Raw genomic sequence first — 27,200 nt, forward strand, 5'->3', positions numbered from 1 at the left:
GAACGCCGAAGCCTGCCCGAACAAGGAGGGGAGGCAGCCTCGGCCGAAGTCGTGACACATGGTGACATAATCCTGTGGTTGAAATTTCACCCTCAAAACAATCCAATGTATTTTCCACGTAGATTCAATGTCACAATATGTTGACAAATGACGTTGAAACAACATTGATTCAACCAGTTTGTGCCTAGTGGGTCCTTTGTTTGGATGGAGGTGAACAGATGATGTGTCCACAGGATTTACGTAGTGATGCTGCTTAGAGAGGGAGCGAGGGACACTTTTGTCAATCTGACCAAATTGTAGAGTATTAGGATTTTTACAAAAAAGAAAAGACTACAACAAATAGAGCAAGACAAAGAGAAACTGAATCAAAAGATTAGAGGAGAGAAAGAGATACATTTAGACATTTTGGAGAATGCAGTCTTGTTCTTTCCTATTTTATAAAAACTAATATAAAATTATTCCATCCTGCATTTTAATAATTACCACATTGGTCAGGGCTTAAATTCCTATTTCCCTGGTTCAAAGTACAAAACAACAACAATAAAACAGCCATTCACAAGTGAGGCCGAAATGTGCCTTTGAGAACGACACATATGCCACATCCTGAATGGTTTAATGGTTATGAATAATTAGAGCATTCTCATACAGAGCAGATGTCTCTTTCTGCCAAACACAGCCCTACAAAGAATGAACGACAGACAGAACATTTTGGAAGAAAGAATGGGTGGGGGCAGTCTCTTTTTAACTGGGAGATGAGTATTCAGTAGCCTGTAACCCCCCCACACCAAGCACACACACACACACACACACATACCCCCCCCCCCACCCTCCCCCAAAACACACACACTGACACCAACATTATTTAGGTGCAATCCCACTTGAACCCCTGCAGTCAGAGCAGAGAGAGGGTGCCAGGGCGCCCCTCTGCTTCACATTCATTGTGCCAGTGAAACCATCAATTATTCAACCTCCACTCAAATATTGATATGGAAATCGCCATCTTGTCATCTGACAGGGAACATATAGTAAGAACCAGAACCCTTTTTTAATCTCTAATTTTTACTCACTCTGGCTCTCATTCTCTTCACTGAATGCATTGCCTTCTTTTGTAAACTTCACTTTCCTCTATAACAGATCAATACTGTAGGTCTTGCATAAAACATGGTTGACTGACTGTGTTAATTCAAACAAAGATAAGTGGTATGATATTCTATGGTACACACCTTGGGCAGAGCAAAATGTACAAATTAATGTGATGTATCTCTCAGCAGTAGCAGCATCGGATGTACTTGCTTGTTGAACATGCAAATGCATTAATAGAATTAAAAGGTTATGTTATGCTGAATTGAATTGGATGCATTCAACACTCAAGCATATTGATTCAAACTGACTAAATGTCTCTGAATGTAGCAGCAAAATAACTGAGGGACACTGCGTTTCTCCACCCCATTCACAAGCACTGTTTGAAGGTCAACCAAGGAAAACATGTGACCCTCTATATATTTATTCCTCTGTTTGGACTCTTTTACTTAAGGCATGCATGTACAGGGATGACTCGAACCTGTGGGTTTGGAGTTGGGGAAACAATAATTGGTCTGTATTTGTGAGATTGAATTACAGAGATATGATATGACATATTTGAGACAAAATATATGAATTATATTAGTCATCTATGAATATTATAAGAATAGTGTATGTTCTGATAATGTAACCTTTACAAAATAACTGCTTTCCTTATAGGTTTCACATAGTTTTTTATAAGTCAACATATAAAAAAACAAGACAATTACTATAAGAAATACAATATTTGTATATATATTTTCATTTTCAGGTATGAGTTTCCATGGTTAAGGCTGGGCAGCACCTCCTACTGGACAGTTGTTTTATCTACACCTATGCCTTTGGTCTCCCATCCAAGGTTTTAACCAAGCCCAGCCTTGCTTAGCTTTGATATTTGTCACTACCAATGTGCTATCGTGAGAATGATTGTTGAGAGATGTCCACTTAATAACTAAATAGATTCACTGCTGCTATCAGTCATTCCTCCTTCACCCCATCATCCTCTCCTCCTCTTCTCTCCTCTCCTCCTGTCCTTCTCTCTCCTCCTCCTCCCCTACCCCTCCTCCTTGTCTTCTCTCCTCCTCTTCCTTTTGTCTTCCTCCTCCTCTCCTCTTCATCCTTCTTTCCTCTCCTCTACCTCATCCTCCTCCTGTCCTCCTCCTCTTCTCTCTCACCTTCTGTCCTCCTCCTCATCTCCCATATACAGTGCCTTCGTAAATTATTCAGACCCCTTGACTTTTTCCACATTTTGTTACGTTACAGCCTTATCCTAAAATGGATTAAAAAAATTACAATCCTCATCAATCTACACACAATACCCCATAATGACAAAGTGAAAACTGATTTTTAGACATTTTTGTAAATTCATTAAAAATACAAAACAGAAATACCTTATTTACATAAGTATAAGACCCTTTGCTATGAGACTCGAAATTGAGCTCAGGTGCATCCTGTTTCCATTGATCATCCTTGAGATGTTTCTACAACTTCATTGGAGTCCACCTGTGGTAAATTCAATTGATTGGACATGATTTGGAAAGGCACACACTTGTCTATATAAGGTCCCATGTCAGAGCAAAAACCAAAAATGTCTGCAGCATTGAAGGCCCCCAAGAACACAGTGGCCTCCATCATTCTTAAATGGAAGAACTTTGGAACCAGCAAGACTCTTCCTAGAGCTGGCTGCCCGGCCAAACTGAGTAATCGGGGGAGAAGGGCCTTGGTCAGGGAGGTGACCAAGAACCCGATGGTCACTCTGACAGAGCCCCAGAGTTCCTCTGTGGAGATGGGAGAACCTTCCAGAAGGACAACCATCTCTGCAACACTCCACCAATCAGGCCTTTATGGTAGTGTGGCCAGACGGAAGCCACTCCTCAGTAAAAGGCACATGACAGCCCGCTTGGAGTTTGCCAAAAGGCCCATAAAGACTCTCAGACCATGAGAAACAAGATTCTCTGGTCTGATGAAACCAAGATTGAACTCTTTGGCCTGAATGCCAAGCGTCACGTCTGGAGCAAACCTGGCACCATCCCAATGGTAAAGCAAGGTGGTGGCAGCATCATGCTGTGGGAATGTTTTTCAGTGGGAGGGACTGGGAGACTAGTTAGGATCGAGAGAAAGATGAACGGAGCAAAGTACAGAGCGATCCTTGATGAAAACCTGCTCCAGATCGCTCAGGACCTCAGACTGGGGCGAAGGTTCATCTTCCAACAGGACAGCGACCCTAAGCACACAACCAAGACAACGCAGGAGTGGCTTTGGGACAAGTTTCTGAATGTCCTTGAGTGGCCCAGCCAGAGCCCGGACTTGAACCCAATCGAACATCTCTAGAGAGACCTGAAAATAGCTGTGCAGCAATGCTCCCCATCCAACCTGACAGAGCTTGAGAGGATCTGCAGAGAGGAATTGTAGAAACTCTCCAAATACTGGTGTGCCAAGCTTGTAGCGTCATACCCAAGAAGACTCGAGGCTGTAATCGCTGCCAAAGGTGCTTCAACAAAGTACTGAGTAAAGGGTCTGAATACTTATGTAAATGTGATATTTCAATTTTTTGATATAAAACTGTTTTTGCTTTGTCATTATGGGGTATTGTGTGTAGATTGATGAGGGGGGGGGGGGGGGGGGGGAATGTAATCCATGTTAGAATAACGTAACAAAATGTGGAAAATGTCATGGGGTCTGAATACTTTCAGAAAGCACTGTATGTGATGAGACCTTAGAAGGCTTAGCTTACATGTCTCGTATGTTTTTTATATAATATATGCAACATTTCTGTTATGTCTAAATGTTATCCACCCATATGTCAGATATTACAAGTGTATTTGCTGCCATATGTATTACTTACAAGTTCCAGGTAGAACATATAAGTATGTTATTCTCTTCCTTTATTGTGTATTTTAACTATTGCTTGAATTCTATAATATGTGTAAATTGTAAAATGCAGGGCTCCCTTGTAAAAGAGACCTTGGTCTCAATGGGACTACCTGTTGAAATAAAGGTAAATTATGGGATATGTTTATTTTAGTTGACATTCTAATTATTTCTCGCGTAGAAACATTGTTGTTTTTGCCGGATGTCTAGTCCACATTTTCCATACTCAAAGCACAATTGCTTCGCAAGACTGCAGAAAATGGCTGCTAGAAATGCTGAATGGAGACACATTGCCAAACAATTGGACTACCTGGTCAGTTGAATGTGAAGTAATTAACTGGAAAGTGGAAGCTTACATAAAGTGTACACTATATATACAAAAGTATGTGGACACCCATTCAAATTAGTGGACTCGGCTATTTCAGACACACCCATTGCTGACAGGTGTATAAAATCGAGCACACAGCCATGCAATCTCCATAGACAAACATTGGCAGTAGAATGGCCTTACTGAAGAGCTCAGTGGCTTTCAACCACCTTAGGCACCTCCTCACTCACAGTCTGGACAAATCATGATCCTATTGGTGTCACCTGTTCACCTGTGTATTTATGCCCTCACTTCCCTGTGTTCCCTTGCTCAGTTTTCTCTGCTAGTTTCTTGATGCCAAGCAGTACAAATCAGTGTCTGATCACGAGACGGAAGTACAGGTACTTGTTTCATTGTTGTTTTCAGTCATAGTTAGTATTTCGTATTTTTGCTGTCAACAAATTTGCTCCTCCTTTATTTTTCGTGATAAGTCTGTTATTTTGTATCCTGGCTTTGGGACCACCAGTAAAGATCCTTGTTTCACCATCCCTGCCTACTGCCTACTGTCTATCCTGCACCGCACCTGGGTCACACCTCACACCAACCCTTACAATGCTGGCTTTCCAACAAGTCAGTTCGTCAAATTTCGGTCCTACTAGAGCTTCCCCGGTCAACTGTAAGTGTTGTTATTGTGAAGTGGAAACATCTAGGAGCAACAATGGCTCAGCTGCAAAGTGGTAGGCCACACAAGCTCACAGAACGGGACCGCCTAGTGCTGAAGCGCGTAAAAATCGTTTATCCTTGGTTGCAACACTCACTACCGAGTTCCAAACTGCCTTTGGAAGCAACGTTAGCACAATAACTGTTTGTCGGGAGCTTCATGAAATGGGTTTCCATGGCCGAGCAGCCACACACAAGCCTAAGATCACCATCCGCAATGCCAAGCATCGGCTGGAGTGGTGTAAAGATCGCCGCCATTGGACTCTGGAGCAGTGGAAAAGCGTTCTCTGGAGTGATGAATCATGCTTCACCATCTGGCAGTCTGATGGACGAATCTGGGTTTGAGGTATCTGGTGAACATGAGGCTTAAGGCAGCCCTGATTCAGAGGGGTTGGGTTAAATGCGGAAGACACATTTCGGTTTAATGCATTCAGTTATGCAACTGACTAAGTATCCCCCCTTTCCCTTTCTCTCTCTCATTCAGACGCTGTTGTCAATTTAATAAAGCGCAACTTTGTCAACCGTATCTCTCCCACAGCTTCCTGGCCAAAATGACAACAGAGTGTGGGTGAGTGGAAAAACAGGAAGCGGACGAGGCGCTGGTGGGCAGACTGCATTCAGGTTTTGTCGCCTGGAGACAGACACGTGCTCATCAGGACATTGCTCAACACACAGAACCCATGGTGCAAGCTAGATAGCCTCCTCCCAGTCAGGAAGACAGCCTGGCTGTTTCCTGGTAGCACTGGTACAGGCTGGCATGTGGTATTGTTGTACCATTTGAGGCATGATGTCTTTTGAGGCAGCTATTGGACATGTAGACAAGTTCTGTGCAGCACAATCACTAAGGAATGAACCAAGATATGAAGCTCCTTGTCAGCTGTACATATTCACCATATCTCTTTGTTAACCAGGATGAAGAGTGCAGAGTTAGCAGCATGTACAGTGTATTTTCACAGCATATGCTCAAGACATAATTGGATTGAATGTCATTTTGTAAATAAAATGAGTAATAGTGAACAAAAGGCCAGACTTAGGTGTTTAACAGTCTGGTAGTACACGCACACACACACACACACACTCACACTCAAACTGGGCAGCTGAACTGTCAGCAGTCGGGAGCTTTGGGAGACATTTGAATTCCCAGAAATCCTGTAGTATGTAGATGTCCGATGGAGAGCTACCCTGAGCAAATAGAGGATGCAAAACATCGGCTGCTCTATGTAGGTCATATAAAGCGGTGTAGCTAATAGCTAGGATGTCTAAATTACCCTCCCACTATTGTAACTATCCACAAAAACGAGCTGTTTTCAATGCAGGAGAACCCAAGTAATTTCCATTTGTAGTGAATTAACATAAATTGAGTTAGTGCCCTCAGCGAGTGATATCCCGGCTCATGAGGGAGAATGTATTGGTGTATGTAAGTGACTGAGCTGTTCACAAGGCTGCCTCGTCGTGGCTCACTGACTTTCTTGTTTATGCCCAGAGATTTATTTTGAAGAAGTGAGTAAGGCCCGCCTAACACAGATGTAACAGATCTGTTTACAGTCAGTCAGAAAGAGTAGAGTGGAGCAGGAGCGTGGGTGGGGGGTAGAGGAGGAGGGTTGGTGTCAGGGGGTGCTTTGGCCCCCTTGGCTCCTCCTGACATCTGTGAGTCAATTAGCTGACTGGAGAGAAAACATCCCTGCCCCCTCCACCAAACAACCCTGGGCCAGCCAGCAGCCCCAGCCTGCCAGCCATACTGACTGTGAATGCAGCCTGCCTGGTAAGAGGTTGGTGGGGGAGGGGTGCTAGTCAGAGCGAGGGGTGGTGGGGGTGAGGAGGGTGGATGTCAAGAATGTGGCTCATGGTCTGCTCTTTTGTGTGTGTTGTGTTAGACGGGTGCACGATGGGCTGGTCTGCTATATTCATAGAAAAAAAGGTGCTATCTAGAACCAAAAAGGGTTATTCGGCTGTCCCCATAAGAGAACCCCTTTTGGTTCCAAGTAGAACCCTTTTAGGTGCCATGTAGAACCCTTTCCACAGAGGGTTCTACATGGAACGCAAAAGAGTTCTACCTGGAACCAAAAAGGGTTCTCCTATGGGGACAGCCGCAGAACCCTTTTGGAACCCTTTTTTCTAAGAGTGTAGCTAACCACAGCTCCCCATTGACTCCAGTGTAAAAACCAAAAGGCCCTAAACTAGCTACCTTTCTGAAGTAACACACAATGTATAAACAGGATGAACAAATTAACCCACCCACAACATATAGATAGAGTCCACTCTTTCTGTTCCTCTATTTATTTTATCTATTTTTCTGGCTCACACATGGGGAATCTCATGTATCTCTCAAAATTCTGTACATTCACTTTGCTTATTTTTTCCTTCTTCCCCACCGGATGGTGCGTCCCACATTCCCTTCCCCGTCCGTCCCTGATGTCCTCCTCCTTATTCTTGGGCTACTGCTATGGAACTTTGCTTCAGTCACATCGCTAATTATTTAAGAGCCCCACCTCATTAACAGTGCTGGGAGGTAATAAATGATTTATGGGCCATTCTTCACATCGACCGCCGTTCCTGTCCCTCAACCCTCCTCCTTTCTCACACTGCCTTCCTGCCTCACAGGTTATATCTCTGTTTGTCCACCCTGGTGTCTCTCCCCCTCGTTCTCCTTGTTTGGTCAGGTTCCTGGCTCTAACTCAATATGAGGACTGTGGAAATGTTGTGGTTGGCTGCCGAGCAGGAAGTGCAGTGTAGAAGACCGAGAGATAGGTGTGTCTTCCATCCGCCCCCCTGGGCAGTGTACACAAAAATACAGTGTTGTGTGGATTGTTGAAATGTCTTCACTACATTATTGGGACAAAAATGTATGACTTTAGCCACGTTTATACCTGGTTCTAATATGCGCCTTCTGTCCTGATCTTGTCCTCATTCTGATTGTGCCCACATTTTTAGACAGGTGTAGATGATTAAAAGACACATTGTGAACTGATTTTGATCAGATCTTATAAGTGTAAACAAGCAAGCTTAATCATTAAAAAATATTCAATAAATGATTCAGTGTTGATATATATTCTAGGATAGACCTATTCATTTACAACAGATAAGCGGGCACAATCTAATCTAGGGGCGGCAGGTAGCTTAGTGGTTAAGAGCGTTGTGCCAGTAACCGAAAGGTCGCTGGTTCTAATCCCCGAGCCGACTAGGTGAAAAATCTGTCGATGTGCCCTTGAGCAAGGCATTTAACCCTAATTGCTCTGGATAAGAGCGTCTGCTAAATGACTAAAATGTAAATGTATATCCAATGCCTCAAAGAAATAATCTAATTCAGTACCAGGCTTTCCTTACTGACCAGGGCACTGTTTTCATTTAGGAATGGAGGCCAGCCTGTAGTGACAACTCAGTGGCATTGAGTATTGATCTCTGGGATTGGCTTGATTGATCACGCTGCCTACAGAATCCATAAATAAATACAACCCTCATGGCTGAGGTACGGACAGCATTGGTAAGAACACTGGACTGACATATTAGATTGATATCTCTTATTCTATTCCATGGCATTTTTCTATTTACAACTTTTATGTATTATTATGAGCTACATAAATCAAACAATGTTTAGCACCTCAACCACTGAGTCAAACTCTTTGCGTCACCACAATCAGTTGGATAGTCATTTGTTTTTGTTTTATGGAGGTAGTAATGTTGAGAGTGTTGCTCATGGGGCTTTCCAGACTATGGTAAGAGATTATAGAGCTGAATGAAAACATGCCTAACGTGTGTTCCTAATCCTCTCTGGTAGAATTCATAAAACTCTTGACCCCTGACCAGTGATTAGAATCAGAATAACAGTTTAGTTGGCAGTCAGGAACAATTCCAAAAGAGTGGAAACTTTCTCAATTGTAATTGAGAAAATGAGAGCTACGACTTTGAATGTCAATTCTCCCCCACTTTCGCCAAAGTTCCCCCTCTACCCTGGGGCCATCAAGTGACGATTAGCAGGTTTCCCCCTATCCAAATTTCCCTCACCCACCCACCCCACCACAGTTCTCAAGGCAGGCAGGATGGCAGGCCCTTCCATCCCCCACCCCCCCAGCCTTGACTTAGCCAAACTGCAGCCTCAGAGCTGTCTCACTGAACACAACACTCACTTCTGATTGGGCGCTGGGTCCAAGAGGAAACCTTGAGTGTATTTATAGATGTCTCTCATTTACCAGAACAATAACAATTCCCCAACCACACCACCACCCCCAAATGAAGAAAGAACGAGCATAGCCTGGATTTATAGTACTTTTAGTTTTGGGTTGCGGTTGAATTGCGGAAGCATGGAATTTTGGGGGAAATTAAGTTAACTTTTCTAGATTTTGATTTATTTAAATGTGTTTGGGCAGATTCTAAATAAACTAGTATGGCTGCTTAAGGACTTTAAAATATTTTAACCATTATGATAACATTGTGCCACAAGTAAGAGTAGTAACACCGATGACGGTAACACCAATGACATATTTGAGGCAATTTAGGATTTTCTTACATTGAGATAAGAATCTCCATATGCTCAAATCTAAGGTTAGAAATAGGTTAAAATAATGAACTAAAGTCATATGATTAATCATGTTGATAAGAATGTAATTTCACTTAATTTAAAATGACTAAAACCAAGACACCTTTTATTTAGACACACCAAATTATCAATGGAATCCTCAAATTTATGACATACTAAAAATGTGTGATTAGCTAATAATTGTTCTTTAATATAGACCCCTCACCCGATAACAGTTTTCCACTGGAGGGAATGCTCAAGGTCCATGTAAATCTTTGTAATGAGTGATTTTCAAGGCGGTAACACCAAGACATTAAACGAAGGGATACATATTATATTTGTTAAGAAAATAGGTATTTTAATAGCCTTCTTTGTTTGTATTGATCAGTACAATATATGAAATACTTTCTAGCATTCAAAGTAATAGATAGATATCTCTAAATCCCCCAAAACATGGCACTACAACTCTACTCATCACTACAGTGGCAAGCCAATTTGCTTGTCCTTAGTACTTTTAATAATATAATAAATATAATATAATATGCCATTTAGCACTTTTAACAATACATTTAGGTAACGTTTTGCAGTATGAAGGAGTTTTATTATGTTTTATCATTGATAAACAGTTAAATACAAACAAAAACATGTATGATGTGTAACTATGTGTCATTTTAAAGTGTTTTTCATGGTTGCTATGCTGAGGGAGGCAAATGCCACCGTAATTCAAGAATGACCCTTTCACAACCTGTAGAAAACACAACTGGAGATTTGAACACAAGACAGGAAATATAAGACTACAGCTGAAGGATCATTATTGGTCATCTGGCTAGATCTATACTCTCCCAGCTATGTTTTTAGATTAAGTTAATGTGATAGAATATGTTGAAAGAGAATAAAAAATAATGTGGTACCACCTGTTTTTATCCAGATACCCATTATCCAGAATTTAACCCATTTACTCAACAATTCACAATTCAACAATTCACTGTCCAACAATTTACTCTTCTGTGCTTTGTCAATATCGTTAACAGGTGGCCAATTAAATAAAACAGTGGTACGGGTACAGTTTCATGAATAACCCCACAGTGTATAGTGTACCCTGATCAAGCGTGACCCGGTTTCTGGGCATTACGGACAATCCCATTGAAAGAAGTGGCCATTCAGGTTGAAGCATGTGCAAGCTTTTCCTAACCGCTCCACCATATGGCTGCTATGATAGCATAAGCCTCTCCCAACCAACCATAAGGCTCAATGCTACTGCTCCTGAGCAACCGTACCGCTCAATGCTAGCGCTCATTACCGGGTGGAGAGAGAGAGAGAGAGAGAGAGAGAGAGAGAGAGAGAGAGAGAGAGAGAGAGAGAGAGAGAGAGAGAGAGAGAGTGAGAGAGAGAGAGAGAGAGAGAGAGAGAGAGAGAGAGAGAGGAGAGAGAGAGAGAGAGAGAGAGAGAGAGAGAGAGAGAGAGAGAGAGAGAGAGAGAGAGAGAGAGAGAGAGAGAGAGAGAGAGAGAGAGAGAGAGAGAGAGAGAGAGAGAGAGAGAATTAAGGTTGAACTGCCTGTTCCTAGATCAGTGTCCGCTGGCCAGCTGATTAGCTCATGCTGTGGTGCGGCATAGTTTCCCATCAGGCTTCATGTCTAATCCGTGCTTCACTGTAAACACGAGGAAACTCACACAGGCTGAGCCCATGAAACTAAACACTGGCTTTATACAGCCAGAGAGGGAGTCAGTTAGTTACTGTGGAGTAGATTCACCCAGGCAAGGCCTTGTCTGCTCTGTCAGCTGTTCAATGTCAGATACAAACTCAAGCAATCAAGGATTCAGGGTCAAAGCATGAAACATGTCAAAATATCAGGAGAACAATTGATATTTGACTTTCTTCCCAAGAGAACATCCCTTCTTCATAAAAAGAGAATCCACAGATGTAGCATTTCAAATCAAATCAAATTGTATTGGTCACATACACATCTTTAGCAGATGTTATTGTGGGCATAGCAAAATGCTTCTGTTCCTAGCTCTAACAGTGCAGTAGTAGCTAACAATTCACAACAACACACAAATCTAAAAGTAAAATAATGGAATTAAGAAATATATAAATATTAGGATGAGCAATGTCGGAGTGGCTTTGACTAAAATACAGTAGAATAGAACACAGCATACACATATGAGATGAGTAAAGCAGTATGTAAACATTATTAAAGTGGCCAGTGATTCCATGTCTATGTATATAGGGCAGCAGCCTCTAAGGTGCAGGGTTGAGTAGCCGGGTGGTAGCCGGCTAGTGATGACTATTTAACAGTCTGATGGCCTTGAGATAGAAGCTGTTTGTCAGTCTTTTGGTCCCAGCTTTGATGCACCTGTACTGACTTGCCTTCTGGATGATAGCGGGGTGAACAGGACGTGGCTTGGGTGGTTGATGTCCTTGATTATCTTTTTAGCCTTCCTGTGACATCGGGTGCTATAGGTGTCCTGGAGGGCAGGCAGTGTGCCCCCGGTGATACGTTGGGTAGACCGTATCACCCTCTGGAGAGCCCTGCGGTTGCGGGTGGTGCAGTTATCAGGCGGTGATACAGCCCGACAGGATACTCTCAATTGTGCATCTGTAAACGTTTCTGAAGGTCTTAGGGGCCAAGCCAAATTTCTTCAGCCACCTGAGGTTGAAGAGGCTTCTTCACCACACTGTCTGTGTGGGTGGACCATTTCAGATTGTCAGTGATGTGTACTCATAGGAACTTGAAGCTTTTCACCTTCTCCACTGCGGGCCCATCGATGTGGATAGGGGCGTGCTCCCTCTGCTGTCTCCTGAAGTCCACGATCAGCTCCTTCGTTTTGTTGACGTTGAGGGAGAGGTTATTTTCCTGGCACCACTCCGCCAGGGCCCTCACCTCCTCCCTGTAGGCTGTCTCGTCATTGTTGGTAATCAGGCCTACTACTGTTGTGTCGTCTGCAAACTTGATGATTGAGTTGGAGGCGTGCGTGGCCACGCAGTCATGGGTGAACAGGGAGTACAGGAGGGGGCTGAGCACACACCCTTGTGGGGCCCCTGTGTTGAGGATCAGCGAAGTGGAGGTGTTGTTTCCTACCTTCACCAAAAGTTTCAGTTTTAACACCTGTAACAAAGGTAGTTATAACGCCTGTAACAAGAGTGTGCTCTGCTTTGTTGTATATAATCATCTGATTGTAGCGCCCTCTCAGTGCTTGGGCCAATAAGTGACATGGCTTGCTGTTAAGCAATATCCAACCGCACACATTGTCACGGCTGTGAATGACTCATGATCTACATTGTGAACAACTGTCTCATCATTCTGGACTGCTCACCCTCTTCCTCAGAAAGCAGATCACTTGTGTAAGGTGTCCTGATTGTATATGTGTGCGGTTGGATATTAATTTTCTTTAGGGCACAGTAGAAAAACTTTTTGCAACAGAAATTGAAAATGAGTGTTTCTCATTGGACAAGTTCAGGTATTCTCTCCCGGATTAAGTTTTCTTCTGTTTGGTGCATAATGACCAAGGGCTTGAAAAAAAAGTGGTGTATGAGAAGGGGGAAAGTTTATTGAGCTGCTCGAAAAGTAACCATATTTCTATTGTAGGAAAGATGAACTAAAGGAGAGTGGAGAACCCACAGCATAACAATGTCTTCAGCAGTGTTGGGGAGTAGTGAACTACATGTGGTTCAACTGGTAATTTAACTACATTTTACAGTAGCTTGGTGGTAGTTGAACTAAATTCAAATATTGGTTGTTTTTTCAATAGTTAATTATTTTTTTGCCATGTAGCTAACTACTGGAACTCAAAAAATACTACTGGAACTCAACGTCTATTCCACATTTGTTCAACGTAATTTAATTGAAATGACTTGGAAACAATGTTGATTCAACCAATGTGTGCCCAGTGGGTAAGAACACATGGTGATGATCATTACTCAAATTCAAAGGACACAAATGTAAGAAAGGTACCATCCTGTAGGTTTTCGCTCCAACCCTAATCTAGCTCACCTGATTCTAATAATTAGATGGTTAATAAACAAAATCAGTTTAGTTACAACTGGGGTTGCAGCAAAAACCTACAGGAGGTTTGCTCTCCAGGAACAGGGTTGGAGAGCCCTGATCTAAATTGACTGTAAAGGACCAGTTTCGGCACGTGAGGTAATGAACAACACTAAAGCTAAACATCTTTCCCAAACCAATAAAGAAACGCTTAGACAGGCACACTCGCACGCACTCGCACACACACATACCAGTGGAGGCTGCTGAGGGGAGGACAACTCAGAATAATGTCTAGAACGGAGCAAATGAAATGGCATCAAACACATGGAACCCATGTGTTTGCTGTATTTGATACCATTCCACTAATTCTACACCAGGCAGTACCACGAGCCCGTCCTCCCCAATTAAGGTGCCACCAACCTCCTGTGACACATAAACACAGATAAAATAAATGAATATTTGCTACATGGCTGAGGGCAGGCTCTTTGGAACCTCCTCCCCCAACCCTTAGGCCACAGTTTACAAAGGGAGGGAAGGAAAGACCAGTGGAGAAACACACAAAGGGCACACATTATGTTCTGAGATGCCTGTGGCACAAAACTGCTGTATTTGTACATCCTATAGTCTACGACATGCCTCAAATGTTGGAGGCAATCAATATTGAGGATGTATTCAATCTTATATTCTTATATTCGCTCCATGATCTCGCCATCACGGTTGACAACTCCGTTATGTCCTCCTCCCAGAGTGCAAATAACCTTGGCGTGACCCTAGACAACACCCTGTCGTTCTCCGCTAACATCAAAGCGGTGACCCGATCCTGTAGGTTCATGCTCTACAACATTCGCAGAGTACGACTGTATCGAGTGTCAGTGTAATGCGGTGGATCGAAGTCAGGCGCAGGACACAGAACTCGAGGAAACGTACTTTACTGAACTTGAGTAAAGAAAACAACACAGCAATACCTTCACGCAGGAAGGAACTAACCCGCTCACCAAACGACACACGAAATGAAAAACAACCACGCACAAGACACATTGGGAGCCACTGGGTTAAATAGGGTAGGCGTGATTACACAAATGGGAAACAGGTGTGTGACATAGACACATATCACATAGATCGGCAGTAGCTAGAATTCCGGTGACGACGAACGCCACAGCCTGCCCGAGCAAGGAGGAGGGGCAGCCTCGGCAGAATCCGTGACAGTACCCCCCCCCCCCCCCCCCCGACGTGCGGCTCCAGCCGTGCGTCGACATTGGCCTCGGGGACGGCCAGGAGGACGCGGTGCGGGGCGAGTCGGATGACTACGGTGGAAGTCCATCAACATGGAGGGATCGAGGATGTCCCTCCTAGGGACCCAGCACCACTCCTCCGGACCGTACCCCTCCCACTCCACGAGATACTGCAGGCCTCCCACCCGACGCCTCGAATCTAAGATGGAACGGACCGAGTACGCCGGTGCCCCCTCGATGTCCAGTGGGGGCGGAGGGACCTCCCGTATCTCAGACTCCTGGAGCGGACCAGCTACCACCGGCCTGAGGAGAGACACATGGAACGAGGGGTTAATACGATACTCAGGAGGAAGCTGTAACCTATAACATACCTCGTTCAATCTCCTCAGGACTTTGAAAGGCCCCACAAACCGCCGACCCAGCTTCTGGCAGGGCAGGCGAAGGGGCAGGTTTCGGGTCGAGAGCCAGACCCGGTCCCCCGGTGCATACACCGGAGCCTCACTGCGGTGGCAGTCGGCGCTCGCCTTCTGCCGCCCGATGTCCCGCTGCATGCGCACATGGGTAGCGTTCCAGGTCTCCTGCGAGCGCCGAAACCATTCATCCACCGCAGGTCCCTCGATCTGGCTCTGATGCCAAGGTGCCAGAACCGGCTGATAACCTAATACACACTGGAAAGGAATAAGGTTAGTGGAGGAGTGGCAGAGTGAGTTTTGGGCTATCTCTGCCCAGGGGAGGAATGCCGACCACTCCCCCCGCCGGTCCTGGCAATACGACCTCAGAAACCTACTCACCTCCTGGTTGACTCTCTCCACCTGCCCGTTACTTTCGGGGTAAAACCCTGAGGTAAGGCTGACCGAGACTCCCAGACGTTCCATGAATGCCCTCCAAACCCTTGAGGTGAACTGGGAACCCCGATCAGACACTATATCCTCAGGTATCCCATAGTGCCGGAAGACGTGTGTAAATAGGGCCTCAGCAGTCTGTAGGGCCGTAGGGAGACCAGGTAGAGGAATGAGGCAGCAAAACTGATCCACAACGACCAGGATCGTGGTATTCCCTTGTGAGGGAGGAAGATCCGTCATGAAATCCACCGATAGGTGGGACCACGGTCGTTGTGGAACGGGTAGGGGTTGCAATTTCCCTCTGGGCAGGTGTCTAGGAGCCTTACACTGGGCGCACAACGAGCAGGAAGAAACATAAACCCTCATGTCCTTAGCTAAGGTGGGCCACCAGTACTTCCCACTAAGACAATGCACTGTCCGACCAGGATGACCAGAGGAGGGTGACGTGTGAGCCCAATAGATCAACCGATCGCGGACCTCCAGCGGAACGTACACACGACCCTCTAGACACTGGGGAGGAGTGGGTTCGTTATGCAACACCCGCTCGATGTCCGCGTCCACCTCCCACACCACCGGTGCCACCAGACACGGCGCAGGAAGTATGGGAGTGGGCTCCACGGAACTCCCCTCCGTGTCATACAGTCGGGACAGAGCATCTGCCTTAGCATTCTGGGAACCTGGCCTGTACGAAAGGGTGAAACAAAAACGGGTGAGAAACATTGACCACCTTGCCTGGCGAAGGTTTAATGTCTTCGCCGCCCGGATGTACTCCAGATTGCGGTGGTCAGTCAAAATGAGAAAAGGGTGGTTAGCCCCCTCAAGCCAATGTCTCCACGTTTTCAGGGCTTGGACCACGGCCAACAGCTCTCGGTCCCCCACATCATAGTTGCGCTCCGCCGGACTGAGCTTCTTAGAAAAAGAACGCACAGGGGCAGAGCTTGGGTGGTGTGCCCGAGCACTGGGAAAGTACAGCACCTATCCCAGCCTCCGACGCGTCCACCTCAACCGCGAAGGCCAAGGAGGGATCCGGATGAGCCAGCACTGGAGCCGAGGTAAACAGGCTTTTCAGACGATTGAAAGCCCTGTCCGCCTCAGCTGACCACCGCAAACGCACCGGTCCCCCCTTCAGCAATGAGGTAATGGGAGCCACTACCTGACCAAAGCCCCGGATAAACCTCCGGTAGTAATTGGCAAATCCTGAAAATTGCTGCACCTCCTTCACCGTGGTTGGAGTCAGCCAATTACGCACGGCCGAAATGCGGTCACTCTCCATTTTCACCCCAGACGCTGACATGTGGTACCCTAGGAAGGAGATGGACTCCTGAAAGAACAGGCATTTCTCCACCTTGGCATACAGGTCATGCTTCAACAGTTTTCCAAGTACCTTACGTACCAGGGACACATGCTCGGCCCGTGTAGTCATCAATATACACCACTACACCCTGACCGTGCAGATCCCTGAAAATCTCATCGACGAAGGCTTGGAAGACTGATGGAGCATTCATCAACCCGTATGGCATGACAAGGTACTTATAATGTCCTGAGGTAGTGCTGAAAGCTGTCTTCCACTCATCTCCCTCCCGAATACGCACCAGATTGTACGCGCTCCTGAGATCCAATTTCGTGAAGAAGCGCGCCCCGTGCAGTGATTCCGATCATGAGTGGTTAACCAGGGAAGTCCCAACACCACAGGATACGCAGGAGAATCAATCAGATAGAGACTAATCCTCTCCTCATGACCCCCCTGCGTCCTCATAGAGAGTGGTGCGGTAACCTCCCTGATTAAACCTGACCCTAGCGGGCGACTATCTAATGCGTGGACAGGAAAAGGCACATCAACACGAACAGTAGGAATCCTAAGAGAATATTTACGATCAATAAAATTCCCAGCTGCGCCTGAATCTACTAGCGCCTTATGCTGGGAATGAGGAGAAAACTCAGGAAACACAACCTCTATAAACAACTGACCAACAGGGAGCTCTGGGTGAGTCGGGTGCCTACTCACCTGAGATGGTCGACCAGTGCTCTGCTTACTACCTCGACTCCCTGGGGACCCTCCCCAGCACCGAACCGCAGTGTGTCCTCTGCGGCCACAGTTGGTGCAGGGGATGGCCCCTCTCCTGGTCTCCCTAAGTGCAGCACCTCCGAGCTCCATGGGGGTAGAGTCGGACGTGCTGGGGGATGGAAGGAATGAGCCCTGATCAGAACGTCCGCGGGTCTCCAACAGGTTAACCAGCCTGATGGACATCTCCACCAGTTGGTCCAGATTGAGATTGGTATCCCTGCAGGCCAGTTCCCGCCGAACGTCCTCCCTTAGGCTGCACCGATAGTGGTCGATCAGGGCCCTCTCATTCCATCCCGCGCTGGCTGCCAATGTCCTGAACTCCAGCGCAAAATCCTGGGCGCTCCTCCTCTCCTGTCTTAGGAGGAACAGACGCTCGCCCGCCGCTCTCCCCTCTGGTGTGGTGGATGATCGAACACCGCCCGGAAGTGGCGGGTGAACTCCTCGTAGCGGACCGATGCAGCATCAATTCCTCCCCACTCGGCGTTGGCCCACTCAAGCGCCTTCCCCAACAGACAGGAGATGAGGGCGGACACGCTCTCGTATCCCGAGGGCGCCGGGTGGATGGTTGCCAGGTAGAGCTCTACCTGGAGCAGGAAACCCTGACACCCGGCTGGTGTACCATCATATGCCCTCGGGAGCGAGAGCCGAATCCCACTGGGCCCAGGTGGAGAAGAGGTGGACTGTGGTATGGGTGGTAGGTGGGAAGGCCACCTCTCTCCCAACGGTCCATGGTGTTCATCACCCTCTCCATGATGGTGCCGAGCGCCCGGATGACACTCTCCTGTCGTTGAAAACGTTCCTCCATAGATTCGGACTGACGAGCTGTACCTGCTGACTCCATAGATGGTGCGTGGTTCTGTAACGAGTGTCAGTGTAATGCGGTGGATCGAAGTCAGGCGCAGGACACAGAACTCAAGGAAACGTACTTTACTGAACTTGAGTAAAGAAAACAACACAGCAATACCTTCATGCAGGAAGGAACTAACCCGCTAACCAAACGACACACGAAACGAAAAACAACCACGCACAAGACACATTGGGAGCCACTGGGTTAAATAGGGTAGGCGTGATTACACAAATGGGAAACAGGTGTGTGACATAGACAACAGGTGCAACATAGACACATATAACATAGATCGGCAGTAGCTAGTATTCCGGTGACGACGAACGCCGCAGCCTGCCCGAGCAAGGAGGAGGGGCAGCCTCGGCAGAATCCGTGACAACGACCCTACCTTACACAGGAAGTGGCACAGGTCCTAATCCAGGCACTTGTCATCTCCCGTCTGGATTACAGCAACTCACTGTTGGCTGGGCTCCCTGCCTGTGCCATTAAACCCCTACAACTCATCCAGAACGCTGCAGCCCGTCTGGTGTTCAACCATCCCAAGTTCTCTCACGTCACCTCGCTCCTCTGCACACTCCACTGGCTTCCAGTTGAAGCTCACATCTGCTACAAGACCATGGTGCTTGCCTACGGAGCTGTGAGGGGAACGGCACCTCCTTACCTTCAGGCTCTGATCAGGCCCTACACCCAAACGAGGGCATTGCGTTCTTCCACCTCTGGCCTGCTGGCCCACCTACCTCTGCGGAAGCACAGTTCCCGCTCAGCCCAGTCAAAACTGTTCGCTGCTCTGGCACCCCAATGGTGGAACAAGCTCCCTCACGACGCCAGGACAGCGGCGTCACTGACCACCTTCCGGAGACACTTGAAACCCTACCTCTTTAAGGAATACCTGGGATAGCATAAAAGTAATCCTTCTACCCCCCACAAAAAAATCATAATAATAATAATAATTGAATATATAATACATAAATAAAGATATATATATAATAATAAAATAAATACAATAATAAAAGAAAAAAGAAAAATAATTTTTAAAAAAACATACAAAATATTACATAAATTACACAAAAAAAATAGAAAGAAATAATAAAAAATTTAAATATAATAATAATAATATATAAAACAAATGAAATTTACAAATATACTCTAAAAATAAAGATTAAAAAAATTAGAAAAATATAAAACAATAAATTGTAAAGTTGTTGTCCCACTGGCTATCATAAGGTGAATGCACCAATTTGTAAGTCGCTCTGGATAAGAGTGTCTGCTAAATGACGTAAATGTAAATGTAAATGTTATATAGACCAACCATACTTTCCTTTGCACTATAATATGACTACTGTATACAAAGATAGTCCTGCACTAGATCAAATCAGAGTGGGCAGTGCAGATTTGATTGGAGTATTCGTATCATAGACCTGAATAGGGCACTAACCAATTCTGATGCAAATTTGGGCAGAGGTTTAGGCCCTGGCAGAAATTAAAGACTAGACAATGCACATGTGAATGTAAAAAAAAACATGTACATTTACACATGTACATTTGTGTCAGACAAATATTGCCATGTAGAATGGGGACAGTTAGTAAACAGAAAGAGCAATGTGGATTATCTGTAAAGCCTAACAGACAGGATTTGTGAGTTTCTCAAAGTCCACACACCTGAGGCCAAAAGTCATTAGCACCTGCTTAAAGTGACCAGCCAATGTCAAACAATGACAAAGGCAAGCGTTAGGCAAGGGTTCACCCATAAAATATATGCTCTACACAATGGGTTGCTCAAAATACTAAGTTGTTTTCATTCAATTGCAATTGCAGGCTAGGGTCCTTGTGGTGAAAGGCGATCTGAGGCACGTGTATCTGCAGTCACAGCACACTATCACAACAGCCACTGCAGCCAGTGGCCTAGAATAGCACAGGCATTCCACTGCCCCTCCCCATCCACACTCAGGCAATGCACAGCAGACTGATGTGTCACATGGACTCTCAGTGATCTTCGAGATGAAACACTCACACACACACACACACACACACACACATATGCATACACACTCATGCACTCACTCACACACACACACATGCACACGCACACACAACCTACCTATCTATCTATTATAATTAAACACATTTCCCGCTGTAACTGAAATACATACTATTTGTGTGTTAACACATTGTTGTCCACATTTATCAGAGAAGGGAAGAAGCCATAGTGATAGATAGAGGACTCATCTTTATCTGTGCTATTATAGCGTCTGTGACAGCATGGGCAGCGCCATTGAGGTTACAACCCATAGGAATCCCCACTGAGTTGACTACTTTGACTACTTTCAAAGGGCAGAAGCATGGTGGACGTCCTCTATGGCATTGCCCATGCTAAAACGGCCTTTTAAAAAATACAGAGGGGGTATTCAAATTGGCTAGTGTGTCACAGTACTCCACTCCTTTTTTCTATGCACATGCACAACTATATTAAGTATGGCCAATCGGAACAAAGGAAAGGCAACCGTAGCTCCACCTCTCTCTCCCCCCCTGAGTTTTTTAGATGTATAATCCCTGAGTTGACCCAGAAAATAGGCAGTTGTTTCAAGATTTGATGCGGCAGTCTTTGTGCATCGGCCCTGTTAGAGCATGAAGCGTAACCCTGTGGAATACATACTGTAATCTGAAGACACCTCGCCTTGCAGATCAAAACTAAAATAAAACGTAGCAGTAGCGAAACTTTAATCCGAGTAGATACGGGTACGTGTTTGTTTTAATGAATTTATTGGATAATTCGCTGTCTGGCGTTTGTGTGAAGGTTTTGAGGTTGCTGTTCCATTGTTTGCCTTTTTGTTGTCTTCAGGAGGATGGGAATAATTAATCGGCAATGCAATTGTAGGCTAGACATTTGATTGAAAGAAAATAGTGGTGTGTATTAACAAAGGGACGTAGACTTTATGGATGTTATGTATTGAATTTGGGAAGCAGTCCTAAATTTGAACAACCATATAATATAGGCTACAGCTGTTGGAGAATGCATAATGCCAATGTATCGCTTCTTTGTTGCAACGTGCGTAAAATAACCGAGCTGGTGTCATTTTGTGTTTGATATGCACTGTGGAGGGGATATAAACCAAAGTATAGTTCATTCTTCATCACAGACCGAGGTGCCTTTTATAATCTATTAAATCAATCGAATATCCAGTTGTAAAGGTAACAAGGTTGATAGCTAGCCTACCTATGTTTCAATCGGCAAGGCACAAAGAGGAGCATTTGCAGCGACACTGAGGAAGACATGGAAAGGCTTTCTAGTGTAATCGAAAAGGAGCACAAACCCTGCGGTTCTTGACTAGGAAGCGTCTCCTGTGGTTTCACTCTGCCATTTCAGGACATTGTAGGCTACATTCTTCCAGGAAATAATATGGTGTAATCACAACAATATTTTGGAGGCTTGAGAAATATATCGAAATTAATTGTTGTCTTGTTGCCAAATCAACCCATTTTACCACATGAACTGCCATAAACTACTCTTATGCATCCAAACAGACGGGTTCCTCTAGTGCAGCCAAGCCAAATATGTCCATGGCATGTCACCTATTCACTAATTGGCTTCAATTGTGCCAAATGAATGCTACTGCATGCTCACTTAACTTCTACCTACCTACATGATGGGTTGAAAATCAACTGCATCGCTCTAACTGTGTTTCCTCTGTGCTCAAAGACAGGAGCCATGGCGGATCATCTAATGATGCCCATGAACCACAGCTCTGCGGGCGGGGGCCTCCACGGCTACAGGATGGGCATGAACGGAGGCCTGCAGGTAGGCCACCAGCAGCACGTAGTGCCCCAGCCCGGCCTCCGAGCATTGCCCAATGGCCAGATGATGCACTACGGCGGGGAACCTCAGCAGCAGGCCACCATGGAGGTGGCCATGAGGCAGCGGCAAGGCATGGTGGGGCCTGTGAACGGACAGCTCAACGGGGCTCAGATGGGCCACCACCAGATGACGTCTGGTAACATGATGTACAACAACGGGCAGGCCCAGCAGCAACACCACCCCCAGCACCATCACATGCACCAACAACAGCAGGTCCAGCAGCAGCAACAACAGCAGTATATGAATGGTGGCCTCACGTCCCAGCAGCTCATGGCCAGCATGCATCTGCAAAAACTCAACACCCAGTATCACGGACATCCACTGGGGCCCATGAACAGCAACCACATGGGCAACGGGGCAGCCCAGTACCGCATTGGCCCGGCCCAGTTGGCTAACATGCAGCAGATGGCCGGGCCGGCGCTGGCCTTGAACGGCATGGACGCGGACATGATTGACGAGGAGGTTTTGACGTCCCTGGTCATGGAGCTGGGCCTGGACCGCGTTCAGGAGCTGCCCGAACTCTTCCTGGGCCAGAACGAGTTTGACTTCATCTCAGACTTTGTGAGCAAACAGCTGCCCAGCACTGTCAGCTGCTGAGTGAGAGAGGACCTGAGTCAACGATGCTGTGAAGGGGCCTGGAGAGGTGGAGAGTTTGGAAAGACTTGAGTAGAGTGTTGCCCACTGGAGACAACTACTGCTCCGCTTTTCATTTTTGTGTTGTGCCTTTCACTGTAACTGTGCTAGGTCGCAGTGAAAGGCAGAGAAGAGTGAGCGAGAGACACTGGTCTGGATAACCACAGCGTACAGTGCTAGGGTGTCATTTGTGAAGTGACCAGAGGTGCAGTTCTGTGTTGGGTCGCAGCTCGCCTGTAATGGGACATCGTCCTCCCGCATCTCTTCTCTCCAGAGATGAATGTAAACAAAACGGCTGAATTTGAGAAGCCACTCTGAACAATGTTAAGACACTGTTGCCTCATACCCTGGACTCTATGGCAGTTTAGTAGTAAGATGTGTTTATTTATTACTCAAGAGAAGTTAATATAGAACAAACCAGAGACTGACAGAGATCTTCCAGAGTGAGGGTCAAGTGCTTTTGGTGTTTTTGGGAGGGTCAGGGGAAGCTCAAAGTTTAAGGTCTCTTTAAAAAAATATATTTTTGAGCAAATTGGTCTGGGCCTTCTGTTTGAAAATAATCATTTTTGATTTTCCAATAGCTTGGACGGCAGTACAAGAAGAATGTCATCTCATTGATTTGAATGGAAGTCCATCATAATTGAATAGCTCACTTTTTGGCAAGTATTGCTTTTAGCTGTGATGTTCTCAAACCTACTGCTTGTATTCTATAAATCTGTGTTACTACAGGAAAGTCCTGGTCACACTGTCTGTTCTATGTGAGTTGTAGAACTGCCTTAATTATGCAAAAAAATATTTTTACTTTATTGGTGGTTTTTATCTTCCCTTTGCGGTCAACACGGGGGTGGGGGGGGGGGTCTTTGTGAAGGGGTTTTGAGGATCAATAAAAATGGCCTGGATATAAGTGTGGCCTGCTTTTACATTCATTGCACAACTCCCTCAGGCAGAGGAGCGCTAAAGGGAATATGCCACTTCAGAGCTTTCCAGCCTGTAGGGTCCAGGATATTCAGTAATTTAATACTTGTCCTGTTTCTTAGGAATATCTTTATCTCCCTCAAGGTATGCACAGTCTTCTAATGACTAAGACATTTACTGCTGTAAACAGCTAATTGCCTTCATCCTGTCATGGCAAATGATGACTGGCGTGTTAAAATCAAACTCAAAGGTGCACTGCTATCCACCAAAAAGCTGAATTTCTAATCCAAATTCTTGGCCTTTGATATGGAGAAGGACCCACATTGTGGTTTTAGTCATTGCATTCCTGATCATCCTGACACCTTTAATAAAACTAGGTTGAGGAATGAATTTCCTGGTTCCTATGAGTTATGGTAACTTTTCTAAATGTTGCTGGGCAGAAAGTGGTTGAGACCTAGGCGTGTGTGTGGTGGGGGAGGTGGAGCGGGCCAGGGTTAATCTACGCTTAACTTGATGGGGGTTTAACTGAATTCAGCCCCTGTAAATTACTACAGGGGAAGAGGGAAGTATGGCAGACAACACATCTTAATGACAGTTGTTACATTTGAGAATGCACTTAATGGGTGGTTGGGGACGCAAAATGAATATAGGTTAGTGCCAATAACAAATGACACATACAAGCATGGCTTCCTTCAAAAAAATCTGTTTAAATATCCCATGCCTTTTGCGATGTTATAGCCACCTGATATCAATTCTAATGAGTTTCTTAGTATTCTATGGGGTTGGGGTTAATCGGTTTGTATTTTGCCTCAGGGCTTGGAATGCTTGATTGATGTTATGGAAACGTTGCATTATGCAAGAAATCGCTCTGCCATTTCCTGGTTGCATAGTTCGCCTAATTTCAGTTTATGTGACATAATAAGCTAATATAGTGTAGAAAATCATTGTACCATCCAAGCTATTGTGAAATATATTTGACATAACAAAAAATATTGTTGTTTGAAGCTGGTGTACAAAACCGAAAGTAAAAGACGCAAAAACAAAACTTAAGAACGGGAAGCAGAGAAATAGCACACTGATCTACCGCTTCTTAGACTTGCTTTTAATTAGAATGATAGATCTATAACTCACGTGTATTTGGTCAGGTTGCCAAAAAAGTTACATATTGCCAGTTTAAGATATACCATTTTATTTTTATTTTGCAACTTGAAGAGTAACAAGTCCTCGCTTTTGTCTAACTCATTCTAAAAGAGACATCTATATTCAGTAGTTCAATTGTGTAGAACAAGTTAGCCCTTACTGCCAAATTGAAACATGGAATCAACTGGTGGGTTGCTCTAAATGAAACTCACTTGATCTTAATGTAACTTACATTTGTGTTTGCCAAACACAAAAACTCAAAACTCAGCCGAGGGCATGTGGGTTTTACTTGGGTTGTCATGAGAAAGGCTGGGGCATAAGATACAATTGCGCTGCCCCTCTTGGCACCATCCTTAGTAACGGTCGCAGGGTCCCTGCCCAGTCTACAGGGTCTTCCTGGAAACTGCCAGGCCAGTGCAGGCTGTGCCGAGGCAGGTTGACTAGCTGGCAGAACACTGGCTCCACATACTGTATATCTGAAAACACACTGCATTGCAAGGTCCCTCTTTAGCGTCAATAAAAAAAAAAGGTGGTTTCTTAATCATTGTGCATCCAGAGTTAAATGGAATTCCGTCCCAAACGCCCCTGTTTGCTCACTCAATCCCTTGTTATGTCTCAGTCTCCTACAGAGGGGCCAGTCTAGACATAGGCTAAGCAGGGTGTGACTGGAAGAAGTTTACAGTTCGCCTGTTTCTGTTTTTCTCTTTCTCTCAGACAAGGCAGCCCACCCACAACAACTGCTAGCTACGCAACTTGTCTTCTTCCTGTGTCGGCTTGCTGTTTTCTCAAAGCTCAAAACCCACATGGAGAGAAAGACAGATAGAAACAAAATGCTGCATCTAAACACCAAGGAAATTCTCCAATGTGAAAAAAGTTACATGAAAAACGACTTCTTGAAATTAGGTGGATGGAGTTTTTGGTGCCTGGGGATTTCTCTGGGATTTACCCCTAAAGAGGCCCTAGGATTTCTGACAAAGACCACCCCTAAACAGTGTTCAGCACCCTCACTTGGGCAGACGGATCGCATTGTTGCATATGGAAATAAGTATAGTGCTAATATTCCTCTTATTCTCTGTTACACATGGTCCATTCTACACAAGCCTGTCTATTTGTATCTCGAACAGGTCCTAGCTTCAGCACCCCCACACTGGGGCTGAAATATCAGATTGTTGCATCTAGATATATATTGCATAATGTTAATATTACTCTCATTCTCTGTTACACATGGTAGTCAATTCTATCTACACTTTACATGTCTACCTCCTGAACAGGCCCAAGCGTTCTATTTCCAGGTACTACAGCTGGTGTTGAGCCCTCCATGAGCTCAGTGTAATCTCAGGGCCCTGCACCAATGAGGGCACAGTGGCCATTCCTAGTCACGCATTGGCTGTGGTCCCCACCCCCCACCCCTCTCGGATAAAGCAAGCAGTCCAGGTCTGCAGGCTGATCAAACATGTTAACTGGATAACTAGTATTTTGCACCTAAATAATCTGGCTCATAAAGTGCTAGCAATTCTGTGCAAAAGGTTTTTTGTCATATTTTTTTATCATTGCGTTGGCTCTCGTCTATACACCCTTATTTGCAGTTGTATCTCATGCTGTAGGCTATTCCCTTTGTAAATATGACATTGAGTAAGCTTCTCTCTGTCCCACTAAAATATCCTATTCTGGGATTTCATCTATGTAGTAGTGATTGGACCATTTTACTACAACGTTCTACATTGCATTCTTACATAACACTGTCCAAACATAAATTAGTTATGGAACTAGTGCACCACTGTTACTATATTACTATATTATCACTATATTATGACCCAAAAGTTTGTAGTTTAGTTGATTATTTGATGACTAAGGAGAAGCCTCACAAGAATTAGGACAGAACAAATACAGGATCAGCTGCTCAGTTATTTATTGATAGCAGTGGCAGGTTCCTGAAAGCCTGGTTGAATGTGGGAGGTTGCATGCTCCTGCATGCCTACATTCTGACTGTTTACAGAGAATGGTTGTTTTAGGGTTGTTTTAGGACCTGAATCTGAATTAACCTCTCTCCGTCTAGAAAGTAAATAAACAAACTGCAGCTTCACTAGGTTGAGATAATTTAGAGGACATCAAATCAAATTTTATTTGTCACATGCTTCTTTACGAACAGGTGTAGACTTATAATGAAATGCTTATTTACGGACACTTCCCAACAATGCAGAGAAAAATAATAACAGGAGGAAT

At 45.1% G+C, this 27,200-nt stretch overlaps 1 protein-coding gene across 1 annotated transcript; it reads left to right on the top strand.

Moving 5' to 3' along the window:
- The first annotated feature begins 21,009 nt into the window (after window positions 1-21,009).
- Window positions 21,010-23,665, top strand: LOC311106797 (cbp/p300-interacting transactivator 3-like). Its single transcript, XM_084149179.1, has 2 exons — window positions 21,010-21,172; window positions 22,134-23,665. Exon 2 carries the CDS (start codon window positions 22,143-22,145, stop codon window positions 22,884-22,886), a length of 744 nt encoding a protein of 247 aa, XP_084005305.1. The 5' UTR covers window positions 21,010-21,172; window positions 22,134-22,142; the 3' UTR covers window positions 22,887-23,665.
- The last annotated feature ends 3,535 nt before the right edge of the window (window positions 23,666-27,200 follow it).

Source organism: Coregonus lavaretus, assembly GCF_964263955.1.
Source record: "Coregonus lavaretus genome assembly, chromosome: 3".
NCBI classification, from domain to species: domain Eukaryota; kingdom Metazoa; phylum Chordata; class Actinopteri; order Salmoniformes; family Salmonidae; genus Coregonus; species Coregonus lavaretus.